Here is a 12,293-nt window from a genome sequence, read left to right as displayed (position 1 = left end):
TTCTGTGTGTTGTGCCCTGCAGAAAAAGTTGCGCGTTTTCTTTAAATGTTGGCTGACTTTATTTTACTGGAATAGCTTAACATTAATTAAGGAACTTTGCCTCATAGTACATTTGCCAAGAGTACATTTTGGTTTGGCTTCTCTCACGCCTGATGCTAATTCGCTCAAGGTTTCGCTTCTTGGCGATAGATGGCGCCAGCACATCAAAGTAGCTCATTTGCATAAAATGTTCTGCTTTAAACGAAAATTGTATCTTAAAAGCGACAAGTAAAACAGCAAAAAATTCATAATTTCCTCTCCGCTAAAAAAAAAAAAAAAATTAGGAAGCTGGAGAAGAGAATGAATTCACAGTCGTTTCCTGTGGCGTGGTTTGTGCGCTGTCTCCGGTCCGTAAATAACTACAGCCCGCTTCCAGGAGCCAGCCCAGCGCGAGCGCTGTCATCGTCCCCTCATCTTCAGACACTCTATTTATTTCTCAGACTTGTAGGCAATTTCAGGCTCTGCTGAAGAATGGAGCACGCCTCGCATGGAGCCAACAGACGCTGCAGACATTGATGAATTTCCTGTCGCATCCTCATCCTAGCCAGGTAAAGCAACCGAATCCTTCTCAACGCCAGCCGCACCTGGCGCATCGCAAATAAATTTTTATCTGCACAAATGTCGCTGCCTCTGTTGCTCCTGCTGTTGCTGTTGCCTTTGCTGTTGCTGTTGCTGTTGCCGTTGGCCCATTGTGACTTAATAATTTCCTACTCACGTCCTGGCGGTGCATTGAACTACGCTGCTGAAGATGTCCCGATGTTCTGAGTGGATGGGTGTATGTGTGCATGGGGCTTAGTATACACTTCAAACTTGATGCTTTCATGTGTGTGTATATGCAATTATGATGCTATCTGTTTGCATGTGTGTTTGTATTCAGCGGACTCGCGCATATATCCAGATTGCATTTCAAAGAAAATATTTTGCAATTAGTTTCAGTAGAGAAATAACTTAACTCGGTTGGCACACAACATGTCAACTAGAATAACTCAAAGTAAATTTAATTTTAATTCAAATTATGATTTAGCTTAAACAACTCTTTACTTCATATGATTTTTTCTCAGTTGCTGTGCCATATTTCTGCTTTTGAGCTTTGGGCCTTTATTCCTTTGTGTTCTGCTTGACGCACTTGTGTAATGTCCTGTGAGCGGAGCCAACCGCATTAGTTTCATAAATTAATAGCTTGACAATAGCTGGCATAATTCCATGTCCTTCCCTGCCCTCAGACCCATTTGTTCCTCTGACTTTACGCGCAACGTGTTGCACTTGATGGTCCCCTCGCCCTCCCTTAGCCTTAGTCGCTTATTTTTTCTTTAGTTTCCTACTGCAAATGGCAAACGTAAATCTTACCAACTTTGGCTGGCCAACAAACAGGAACAAGAATTATATAAGAAATGGAAATGGCTTGTCACAACGAAGCGGCAATACTCTGCCATTTTCAGTTGCCTATAAATCTGATTAGGCTAAGAGCAGAATATTTTTTAGATAATTTTACTTTCTATTTTCAAGTTTTGTATAGCTTTCTCTATTTAGTATTAGCTGATGATGATTATAATAACTAAATTATAAAACATAATCTAGTCCGAAGAAAAAACTCATTCAAACTATTTCGGTCCATTTTGGTAGCAAGAGCGAGATGAAGCCAAGCGTCGACTTGAGTAATTCATTTCAAAGTTTTATTAAAAAGTGCCAGAAATAAAAAAGAGCATTTCTCGCAAAATTGTGTGCCACACACAGCCAGGCTAACACACACACACACAAGCACACACATTTGTATAAGTAGAATTTTATTTATTTATGAGCGAGCCGGCAGCGGCAACAACTTTCACACGGCTTCACGCGCACAAATTTCATTCGCATTTGTCCGATTTCCACTTGGACCCGGTTTTTTTCTCTCAAAATTTCCTTCTCGGCCAGAAGCGCAATTTAAATCATTTAATTCCAACGTCTGTTAGCTTAACAACAGAATTTATGGCCCAACACACATTAAAAGCGATTTCTTATGGGGATTTTCACTGCATTCTCTGCTATGTTTAGCTCTTTAAAGTATATTCCAATTGGATGACTTGAGCCTGGCTTAATTTTTCAATCAATTTTTCTCTTTAGTACAATTTTCTTTTATTGTGCCTCAACTCTACCTCGACTCTGCTAATAGCAGTCTTCAGTATCATTCCATAAGCTCCTCATTCTCTAATTGCTTTAATTGGAAAACAATTGCGCTTTTGAATTTGTATCTCTCTTGCTGCCTTAACAATTTTCAATTGAGCAAACACAGGGATATCAAATATAAACCCATCAAGAGCTTAGTCTAAGCTTCATTTAAATAACAATAGGTTCAATACACACACACACAATCATCTATCCCTCTATATATAATAAAACGAATGGAGCTCAATGCTCCTGTCTGTAAATTATCAGTCAAACTGAAACTCTTAAAGTTCAGCAATGGAATTTGAACTCTGGTTGAAAGGGGGCGATGATTGTGTAGCGCATGTGGCATGTGGCATGCAAAGTTGGCCCGCAGCAGGCGGCTGAAGTCTCGGCTCTGCTCAGCTCAATGCCAATTCAATGGACCATGCCCACAAACACGCCCACCTAGAGCTCAAAACTGGCCAATGGCCAAGGCAAATAGCATAGTTCGGCTGAGACGAATGGAGGGCGGGCCGGGAAATGCCGGGAAATGCTGGGTAACTGGTTGCATAAAATGCTTTATTTGTCGAGGCCAAACAAAATGAACTGTAACAATATTGATACAGCTGACAGTCGAGGACTCCAGCACAAAAGGATTGTTGTTCAACTGCCGACCGTGCTCATGAGCTCCAGAGCGAAGGACTCCACGCCCACGTCTAGACTCCGCCTGACATTGTTCACTGTGGATTTTTGATTTCCGCCAATGCAAGGCGCTTCATTAACCCGGCCAACAAAAGTTGGCATTGGGCATCGGTTAGTCAGGTGATTAAAGGCTTCAACCTAATCCTGGCTGTAGCCTGGCGCCAAACGATTTGCATGCCAACAGCAAATCCAATTTATTCCCGATTTTTCGTTTTATTTTTATCGAATGTCGAAGCACATAAAACGCGACCTGCAGTAAAAAATGTTATTTGATTTGTCTATAAATTGAACGATGATCGCTTAAATCCAATAAAAAGCGAAATAAACTTCGCCCGCAGCGACGACGGCTGACCACAAATTGTAAATGCAGCGGGGGCCAAAGATTGCCCAGGGGGGCCATGGGAGGTAGGTGGTCTAAGTTTAGATACCTTTTGTTATGCATCTTTCACAGGGCATCGGGCCATTGACATCATCGAAGTTATTTGTACACATTCCGTTCATTTTCAGAGTTGAACCCAGTCTTGACTGTTGGCATGGAGTTTCCTGCATTTTCAGATAAGTTCTGTCAACTTTTTACTTCCAAATAAACTGTATTTATTTATTATTTTTTTTTTTTAGTCTTTTTAAACTTTGTTACAAAAAGTTAGCTAAGCAAACTGAGTGATATACTGCTCTTAAATGCTATAGGAGACGCATATAATATAAATAAGAGTTTATAAATAAATAGATTATCTTATGGTAAGAAACAATTTCAAATTCAGATAGTTATATATGTTTTGTTTACCCAGCTTTTATTTGATAATAGAGCATTGTCCTAAATGAATATTTATTAACTAATAACAGTCAAATAATTTGTTAACAAATTACATGATGAGACATGTAGCATGGTCTTTACACATCCGTTCGCTTTCGATAATATTACGACCCCAATGATGCGAAGCTTTGCATCGGCGGCGTAAGTCATATTCATGGGGTAATATCTTCGAAGTGTCAGAAGCACGGTAGATTTGCCAACAGCTTTGCTGCTTTTTCTGTAACGACTGCGGTTGCTCGTAGATACGATCAAAAAGACAAACCTTTGGAATATCCGGAATTGTTAACTTGTTGCAGCTGCATGGGCACTGGGGCGGTGCATCCTGGGAGGGTGAAACTTGCGGTGGTGGATCCCGGCGGTTAGATAGAGCAAAGGTCTTTAAATTGGGGTAATCACTTGGCTCGTCTTTCGGAATTGTAACATAGAAAGATCCCACAGGTGGATAAGTCTCCGACTCACTAAACCTGATCCATAAATCATTACCAGTTGAGTGTAATGGGGTTGATAATTTAGCGACCCTAGCAAATCTGGGGGCTCTTTTCCTAATTGAAGGTAAGCGCGAAGGTGATTTTCCCTTCTTATTTAGTTTCTTGGCCCTTTTCCTCCTTGACACCAATGTGGATCGTAATTTAGTCGTATTAATCAGTTTTATGAATTTTTTACCAAACGGGGGCAACGGGGAGAGTAGCTTAGGGCGCCATTTACGCCGCCTTATTTTAGCTCTCAATTTTTTGTAATATTTATTCATTTTCTTTATTTTGTAATCGAAATTTTTCATTTTTGAGAGACAGGAAAGCAAACAGGTCTGAAGGAAAAATCAGGAAAAATCAAAAATATAATATAGTCGAGATTCGAACTGTATGTACTCGTTTATATACTTGCTTTATTCAGATTTCAATTGTCTGATACAATGTTGTCGCTCTCTATACATACATAACATGAAGTGAATTAAATAACTATTCACTTAGTATCTAATTAAATATTAATGGCAAAACATAATGTTTATATGATAATATGTGTAAGTGAGTGTGGGTGTATGTGTGTATGTGTATTTGAACTAGCGTGTGGGTGTAAGTGAATGCGTGAATGAGTGTAAGAGATAAATGTATTCTTCCCATATATTGTTTTCAATATATAATTGTGTTCCAATCAGTTTTCGTTTCATTCGTACTAGTCTTGTATTTTTGTGTTTTATGTTTTGTTCTTTTTGTTTCATTTTATTTATTAGGTATAACTTGTATTCTGTTAATTTTCTATATATTTGATTCTAATGTTTAGCCAAAGGGTAATACGGAATAGTATTATGATTTAAGTATACATGAAATTTTCGACTAATTTTATGATTATATGCAAAATGAGTTTTTGTATTCGAAATTTACCTGTGTCCATCCGAAATTAATGTGTTATATATATACTATATCATATAATCATATAATGATTCGTATGTATGTGAAATATGTATGTGTATCTATGGAATTGAATGACTGCAAAAGTTATTCGAAAGAGAGGAGAGTCGCAAACATTCTTCTCTTTCATTTAGAGTGCTAGAAGTTTGGATGTTATAATAATACTCTCATTGATCTCAAGCAGCAGTGACGAAATCAGTTGTTCTGTTTACCAAGTTTAATAATAATGTATACAGTTTGCAATATATATGGTATAAGTATATCTTATGTGTAATTGTGTGAGAGTTGGTGTTGACGTGTGTAAATAAACGTAATGAGAAATATTGCATACAATCTTGATACATCTATATATATGTATATCTGTTCGGAGTTTTATATAGCTACTGTCGGCTTTCCAGTTAATATAGTTTACAGTTTAGTTCGGGATTTGTTGTTTAATTTCGCATTTTAAGTTTTCTATTTACCTTAAGTATCTACAAATAAAATTAAACAAATGTTTAGTTTGTTTATTTGTTGATTTGCCTTAAAAATAAATTGCTAAAATTAAGCAAACATTGTAATAGTTAGATTTTAAAGAAACTCAATCAATACATACATAATTACAAAATTATATGTAAAATTATGTACAATATTTTCAAAGGTTTGATTTTTCTTTTGTTTTAAATATTCTTTTTTTTTTTTTAAATCATATAAATTTTTCGTGCCTTATGTGCGTGTGTGTGTAATAAATATTATTCATATGCATTTTAAAAGTAGATTTTAGTGTGTTTTTCTTGTGTGAAAAACTGATATTTCGAATATGAGTTTTTTGGAATTTGAAGTTTTAATTTTTTTGTTTTTTTTTTGTTTTTCTTTTTTTTTTTTGCTCGACATTTGTTTTGGTTTCCTTCGCGCATGTTTAACATTATTCGCTTTAGAATGTTGGGTTGAAATTAAATATTTATAATTAAATTGTTAATGTGCCTCAGCTCTATAGATGCCCGAGCGCATTTCGTATCTGTTTTCTGGTTATCTGAAGTTTTTCTTGTTTATCATATTAAGGAGGTACTAATTTGTTAACACTTCGGCGATGGCTTTGATCCGTTCCTTGCGCTTTATCTTGTTCCATATCCATAGCCGTATCCATATATGTATATCCTTAATTTTCATTTTCATTCCATTTACAAAGCCATATTATTCCTGCGTCCGTTGACCTTATTCACTAGATTGCATATTTTTAAGGCTGGCCCCAGCTTCAGGCCCATATATTTCATCATCATCTCCGAGTTAAGTAGCAACAATGCCTTGCCATCGATTTCCTTTAAATCAAAATCAAAATGATATGTAAATATATACAGATCTATGATTGTATATCAATTCCACTACTCACATGTTTTCTAAAGAGATCGCCGTGCACTGCCAGCGAGTTGTCATTGCTCTCAATGTACTGGATGACCTCCTCGATGGACCAGTCGATGGGCTGCGCTCGCAGATGCGAACACGCAGCCGATGCCGATGTGGGTGTGCTTAGTGGTGAGGTAATGGCTATGCCCGTATAGCTGCTCGAGGCAGCTGCTGCCGCCACGGGCGCTGTTGCCGCTTTGGCGGCACTGGCTGCCGGTGCCGCTGGGCAGGCAGACTGTGAAGCGGTAAAAGGCGTGGATACCGATGAAGGAAAGGAGGCGCTCGACGACAATGTCGTTGGAGATTTGTAATAGCTACTTGGTGGCTTAGCGCTCAGCTGCTCTGGATGCACCTCGGCGACGAGGGGTGCCAAATATTTGGCATTTGATGTGCCGCCAGCTAGACTGCCGCTGCTGCTACTGCTGGTACTGGAGTTGGAAGATGTGGAGCTGTTGTTGGTGTTGTTGCTGCCAGTTGATGCTGTCTCCTGCTGGTTGTTGCCATTGTTATTGTGATGCTGGAAACGCACCTTCCGCAGAGCTTGTGCTTGGCTCTGGTTCTGCGATTGCGTTGCGGGTGTCGCTGACACACCATTTGGCTCAGTTTTGATGGGCAGTTTGCCACTGCTCACATTATTGCTGTTGCTAGTATTGTTATTGTTGTTGTTGGTATTATTATTATTATTAATGTTGTTGTTGTTTTTGTGGCTAAGCGGTTCCTTTGTGGCATTTGTATGTGTTTTGCTTGCGGGCTGCTGCTGTTGCTGCTGCTGTGGTTGCGGTTTGACACCCGCCTCCTGTTTTATAATCAACGGCTTCTCAGCGGGCGAAGTGGGTGCGGGCGTGGGCGTGGCGGATTTTGATTGACGACCTCGTTTCTCGGCAAGCACAGGCGACGATGGCGGCGTGGAAGTCTGCACCAGCTGACGCTTGCGACTGTGCGCACACTTCTTGCACTCCTCGGTCTCAGGCACCAACGAGATAAGATTCGCACATGCCCGGCATGTGGTGCACAGCGTCTCTATGAACAGCGCCAGGCTCTCGTCGTCCTTCATGCGCAGCGGCGACGGTATTTTAACCTAGAAAAACCAAATAACATTTTAGCACGAGAATTGGGAGCAAATGCAACCATAGTTACAGTGAAATTCTTTCCAGCTGCAGTCACAATATGCACATCCCCATCGAGTGCAAACAGCAGCTTGGAAAGCTGCTGCGTGTCCGTGCTAGCGGCCAGCACCTCCTGCAGGCACAGCTTGGCGAGCGTCTGATGCGTGGGTCCCGTCACCATAGACGGCAGCTTGGAGCCATTGATGAACGGCCCTCCCTTGCAGTTGGTGTGAAAGTGCGCCGTCACTGGCGAAGCGGCCACCATAGCGTCCGATTCGGCGACAACTGTATATTTGGGACGTGGACAGCGCTGCTTGCCTGAGCTGGAGTCCATGCGCGACTTGTGGCCCGGCGGCTGCATCGGATGGCAGCTTCGTGCGCACCAGCCAGCGGGGAAAATGTCACGTGAACGATAATTGCACCAGTAGTCGAAGGCGCCGCGCCATCCATCGAAGGTGACGTGGATCTGATCGTCCTTGATGGCGTCAACTGTTGCGCAGCAAATCAGTTGGGGATTCTTTTTGTCCACCGCCTCCAGTTTCTGGCCCACTTTGAAGAGATTCTCTGGCGGTGTCGGCGGCTCCGGTTGGAAAATTTCCTCCGGTGCGACCATAGCATTGTTGAGTATCTTGCAGAGGTAGCCTGGCCAGCTGGAAGCATTCATGCGAAAGCCAAGCGGCGGCTGCAGCATGCCACCATTCTTCTCGCAGTGTCCGATAGCATGGATCTCGTTCGAGTCGACCAAGCGCCAGAAATCGTTCTGGGAATCACTTCCGTCTAGGCGCAGACGCAGTCGTGAGCCGAGCACGCCCACCACCGTCGCAATGCAGGTGGACGTGACGTTGCGTGGATCTAGCGCCTCCAGCTTCATGCCAATCTTGAAGTCGTTGTTGGGCGGATTTAGCGCCTGCTTGAAGCACTCGGCTGGCGCCGCATCGCTGCCCGTTTCCTGAAATAAAAACAGAATAAAGCGTTAGGTTGCTCCAAAGACTTATACAAATCCTAACTCACCTCCAGGTAGGCGTCCCAATCGAACACATGGAAGCTCTCGTACTGGAAAGGACCTGTAGGCGCCGGTGCACCACTGCTCAGCAACTTTCGATCGCCATCAGCACCGCCGGCAACGCCAGCTGCGCCGGCGCCGCTGTGCCGCGTTGAGCCGTTCTTTTTTTGGTGCTTGTTCATGCACATCATGGAGCAGAATTCCTTATTGGGCGCCCCCTCGCGTATCACGTTGTCGCACTGCGTGCACGCCCCCTTGCTGTACGCTTTGCGGAACTCGGCGATGCACGTCTCTGAACAGAACTCCTTCTTGCCCGTCTGTGTGGGCAGGACGTACTGCAGCGGCAGCTTGCCCTCGGTGCACCAAGTGCAGGTCGCCCGCTTCGCAGGACGGCCGCGGGCGCGCTGTTGCGTCGGCGTTTGCGGCGTGCCACTGGAGTTGGCAGAATTGTTGCCGTTACTGCCGCTACCGCTGCCGCTGCTAGCGCTGGCGCTGCTTTCGCGTCCGCCAGACATTTTTGCGGTTTTTTTCGTCTTATTTACGTTTTTTTTTATTTGTTTTTATTTGTTATTTCACTTTACCGTTTTTATTTAGTTGAACTGCATCTGTGACGCAGTACGCACTCGCAGTATCGCATTTGCTGTTGAGCTGTTCGTTTTACCGAAAAATAACTATTTTTGCCAATGCTCGGGGTAATTCAATTTTAGCGGCGTTCTCGAGGTCACGTAATAACAAATTTGTATTTGTGTTGATTCTACAAATTGCATTGCAGCACCGCGCGAACACACCAACACACATGAGAAACCGCACAGAGGGAACTATTAATTTATAAATTCTCAACAATTTTGCATTGGCCGATTTTGGATGATGCTTGCGATTGCGATTTAGTTAATTTTTTTTATTTTTCTTTGCGTTCACGTTCCGCCATATTTGTTTTTCTAGCGATGGTATGTCACTAGAGATGGGTGCTATTCAAGTAACTGTTATTTATCGCTTTCGTTTGCTAGTGACAAGTCACACTGTACACAACAATAAAATGAGATACGCATATTCACAAAAGATCTTATTACTATTTATATAAAATATATACTATACTGTAATCTTCTTCAATTTTATAGGATAAATATATAAACACATTATTATGCATCCCTTATTTTTAACAACAGCTTTGCCACTGTTCTGCAACTGTTGAGCAATGCACAGCGACAGCGCCCCCTACAGTTGAATTTCACGTTCACTCAACAGTTGTACAACTGCTGAATAAAGTTTATATGCGAATTCAAGTAAAAACGGTTCATAGTGAATATGTATTGTAGCCTTTTTCAATTAAAGAGTTTGCCTGACCTAGTTTTCTGACTTTATTAATATGATTAAGTGCGCTTCTATAAATTGCCCATGCTCTACACGAAATTATCCTAGTAATGCAATTAGGCAAAACTAAATGGACCCATTCCCTGCTGTGCTATCCAATCCCCATACCCCCACCACACACCTATTGATTTCTTTCACTTATTTCTGCATATATCACAATGCGCTCATAAATCAAATTTGGACTTGCCGCAGAGACCCAAAAGCAGTTGACAAATGCTTTGGAATAGTAGGCGTGAATTTCTGAATGTGTATGAGTGTGTGTGTACGCATGCACTATTAATCGCCTCCAACTACAAATCAACGCCAAAATGGGTGGCGAAAAAATAAAAATTCAACACACACCCACGAGCGCACTCAGTCTCATCTACGCTCCCTATAATATATGTATGTATGTACAATGTTTGCATGTAAATTCGTCAGTCTTTCCGCTGCATCAGTCCAGCTAGCTGTCCATGTTATTCAGCCATCTGGCAACGCTTGCATGCTGTCATACGTTACGCACACAAGCATAAACACGCGCCCACACGCACACATTCATATATAGACCGCTTAAAAAACCATAATGCAAATAAATTTTCACGCATTTTCGCATAGCTCAGATAAGAGTTACCTGTCCGTCTAAATAACAAAATGATCAACCCATTTATATTTCAGTCACAGTAAATGCCAAAAGTTAAGCGCTTTACGTGAAAGTTCTTCACTTTAATTATTGCTGTCCGAAGAGAAAAGTTTCTTCTTTTGCTTTTTTGTTTCGTTTTCTTAGTTAAACATTTTGCTTAGCTTGTGGCAAAAAGTTTTGCGGGATTTTGCTGGCCCATTTTAGCCCAACTTGAGCGTAAATTCGCTTCATTTTTAGAGCTTCTTTTGCGGTCAGACACTCGAATTACGATGTAAATGAAATTTAATCAGCAAAAACTTTCAATCCGAAGCAATTCGTTATGGCAGAAAAAATCCCTATAATGGTTAGTCGACTTCTGATAGAAGTTTTTCGAATGAGCAGTTAAGCAATAATAATAAATCAACAATCAGTCGATTATTTACATATGTTGTTATTATTTTTAATATGTGCATAAATAAATATTTTATTTTACATGTTAAATTAAAAAAAAAAATTGTTATTATTAAGTCATTGAATGCATTTCATGAACTTTTTAAACTAGTATACTTCATTAGCGATTCACTCTGTAGAGAGCAGCAATTGGAGTTGAAGCTGTGAGAGCGGAAGTGTCGCTCTCCCTATGATTGTATTCCCTATGCTTGTTCTCCCTTTGCTTGCTCTCCCTATAATCGCACTCCCTTTGCCTGCTCTCCTTATGCTGGCTCTCTCTATGCTTGCTCTCCCTTTGCTTGATCGGCCTATGATCGCACTCCCTCGGCACTAGCTGCGCTTAGTGTGTGCATTGATGAAATAAAACAGTATAAAATTGAACTTCAAGCTGTGAACAAGCTCAGCACAAGAGCTCCTCAATTTTAATTTATTTTCTGAACCCACTTCGGGCTGCACTGGATGCTTATAATTCTTAATAATTAAAATTTAATTGTCATTTCAAAAACAATACCACTAATGAAGTTTATTTTGCTACATTGAAATAATTCTTTCTTTTATTAAAATAAATTATCTTCAAATTTCTTATATGTATTTGTATATTATTTTGATATTTTTATATATGTACTTATAATATAAGATAAGTCAAACTGTGTTATCCTCATATAAAAACAGGCAGAATAAATTAAATATAAAAGGATGATTAAGACCAAATTACAATATTAAGTTTTGCTCTTCCATCTATGTATGCATGTACGTATATGCATACTTATGATACATAATTAGATACATACATATGTACATATATCACGCGATGGTCAAAACTGAAATTTAAGATTACCAATAATGTAATAATTATTTAATATACATACATACATACATAAATACAGTATCGCATTGTGCCAACTAAGCCATCTTCATTCGTAAGTATATTAACTGCTTTGTTGGCACACTTGAGAGCTTGCCATAAATTAATAATTGCTTCACTTTATCGACAGCAGCTGCGAAGATGGCCCTCAGGTCGCTTGGTACTTGCAGCGGGGGGGAGGGTAGCTGAGCTGAGCAGTCTGTTCTGTTAACACGCATAATTGAGCCAAGTGACGTTTACCGTTTAAGCGCCTGTCAAAACTGACGCAGCGCAATTAGAAATTGTCGCTCCCGCACTCCAGCTGCTTTCCTCCTCCTCGGCTGCTCCACCAACATTGACTTATTACGCAAATCAAACAAAAGATTGACGCAGCGTTTGAACTCTGTCGTGATTTTAATCAACATGTTAATGAGTTTATCTCAGCCAACA

The 12,293-nt window shown here is 40.8% G+C and overlaps 1 protein-coding gene across 1 annotated transcript; it reads right to left on the bottom strand.

The window, feature by feature from the left end:
• Nucleotides 1–5,909: 5,909 nt before the first annotated feature.
• LOC6572522 (polycomb protein Scm) lies at nt 5,910–9,534 on the bottom strand. The gene is made up of 4 exons (XM_001998593.4): nt 8,589–9,534; nt 7,609–8,526; nt 6,458–7,549; nt 5,910–6,386 (listed from the first exon to the last, which is right to left on the bottom strand). The coding sequence occupies exons 1-4, from the start codon at nt 9,093–9,095 to the stop codon at nt 6,249–6,251; spliced, it is 2,655 nt and encodes an 884-aa protein (XP_001998629.1). The 5' UTR covers nt 9,096–9,534; the 3' UTR covers nt 5,910–6,248.
• Between the last annotated feature and the right edge of the window lie 2,759 nt (nt 9,535–12,293).

The sequence above is a fragment of the Drosophila mojavensis genome, unplaced genomic scaffold, assembly GCF_018153725.1.
Source record: "Drosophila mojavensis isolate 15081-1352.22 unplaced genomic scaffold, ASM1815372v1 contig_19, whole genome shotgun sequence".
Taxonomy (NCBI): Eukaryota; Metazoa; Arthropoda; class Insecta; order Diptera; family Drosophilidae; genus Drosophila; species Drosophila mojavensis.
This window is presented reverse-complemented; position numbering and strand designations above follow the sequence as displayed.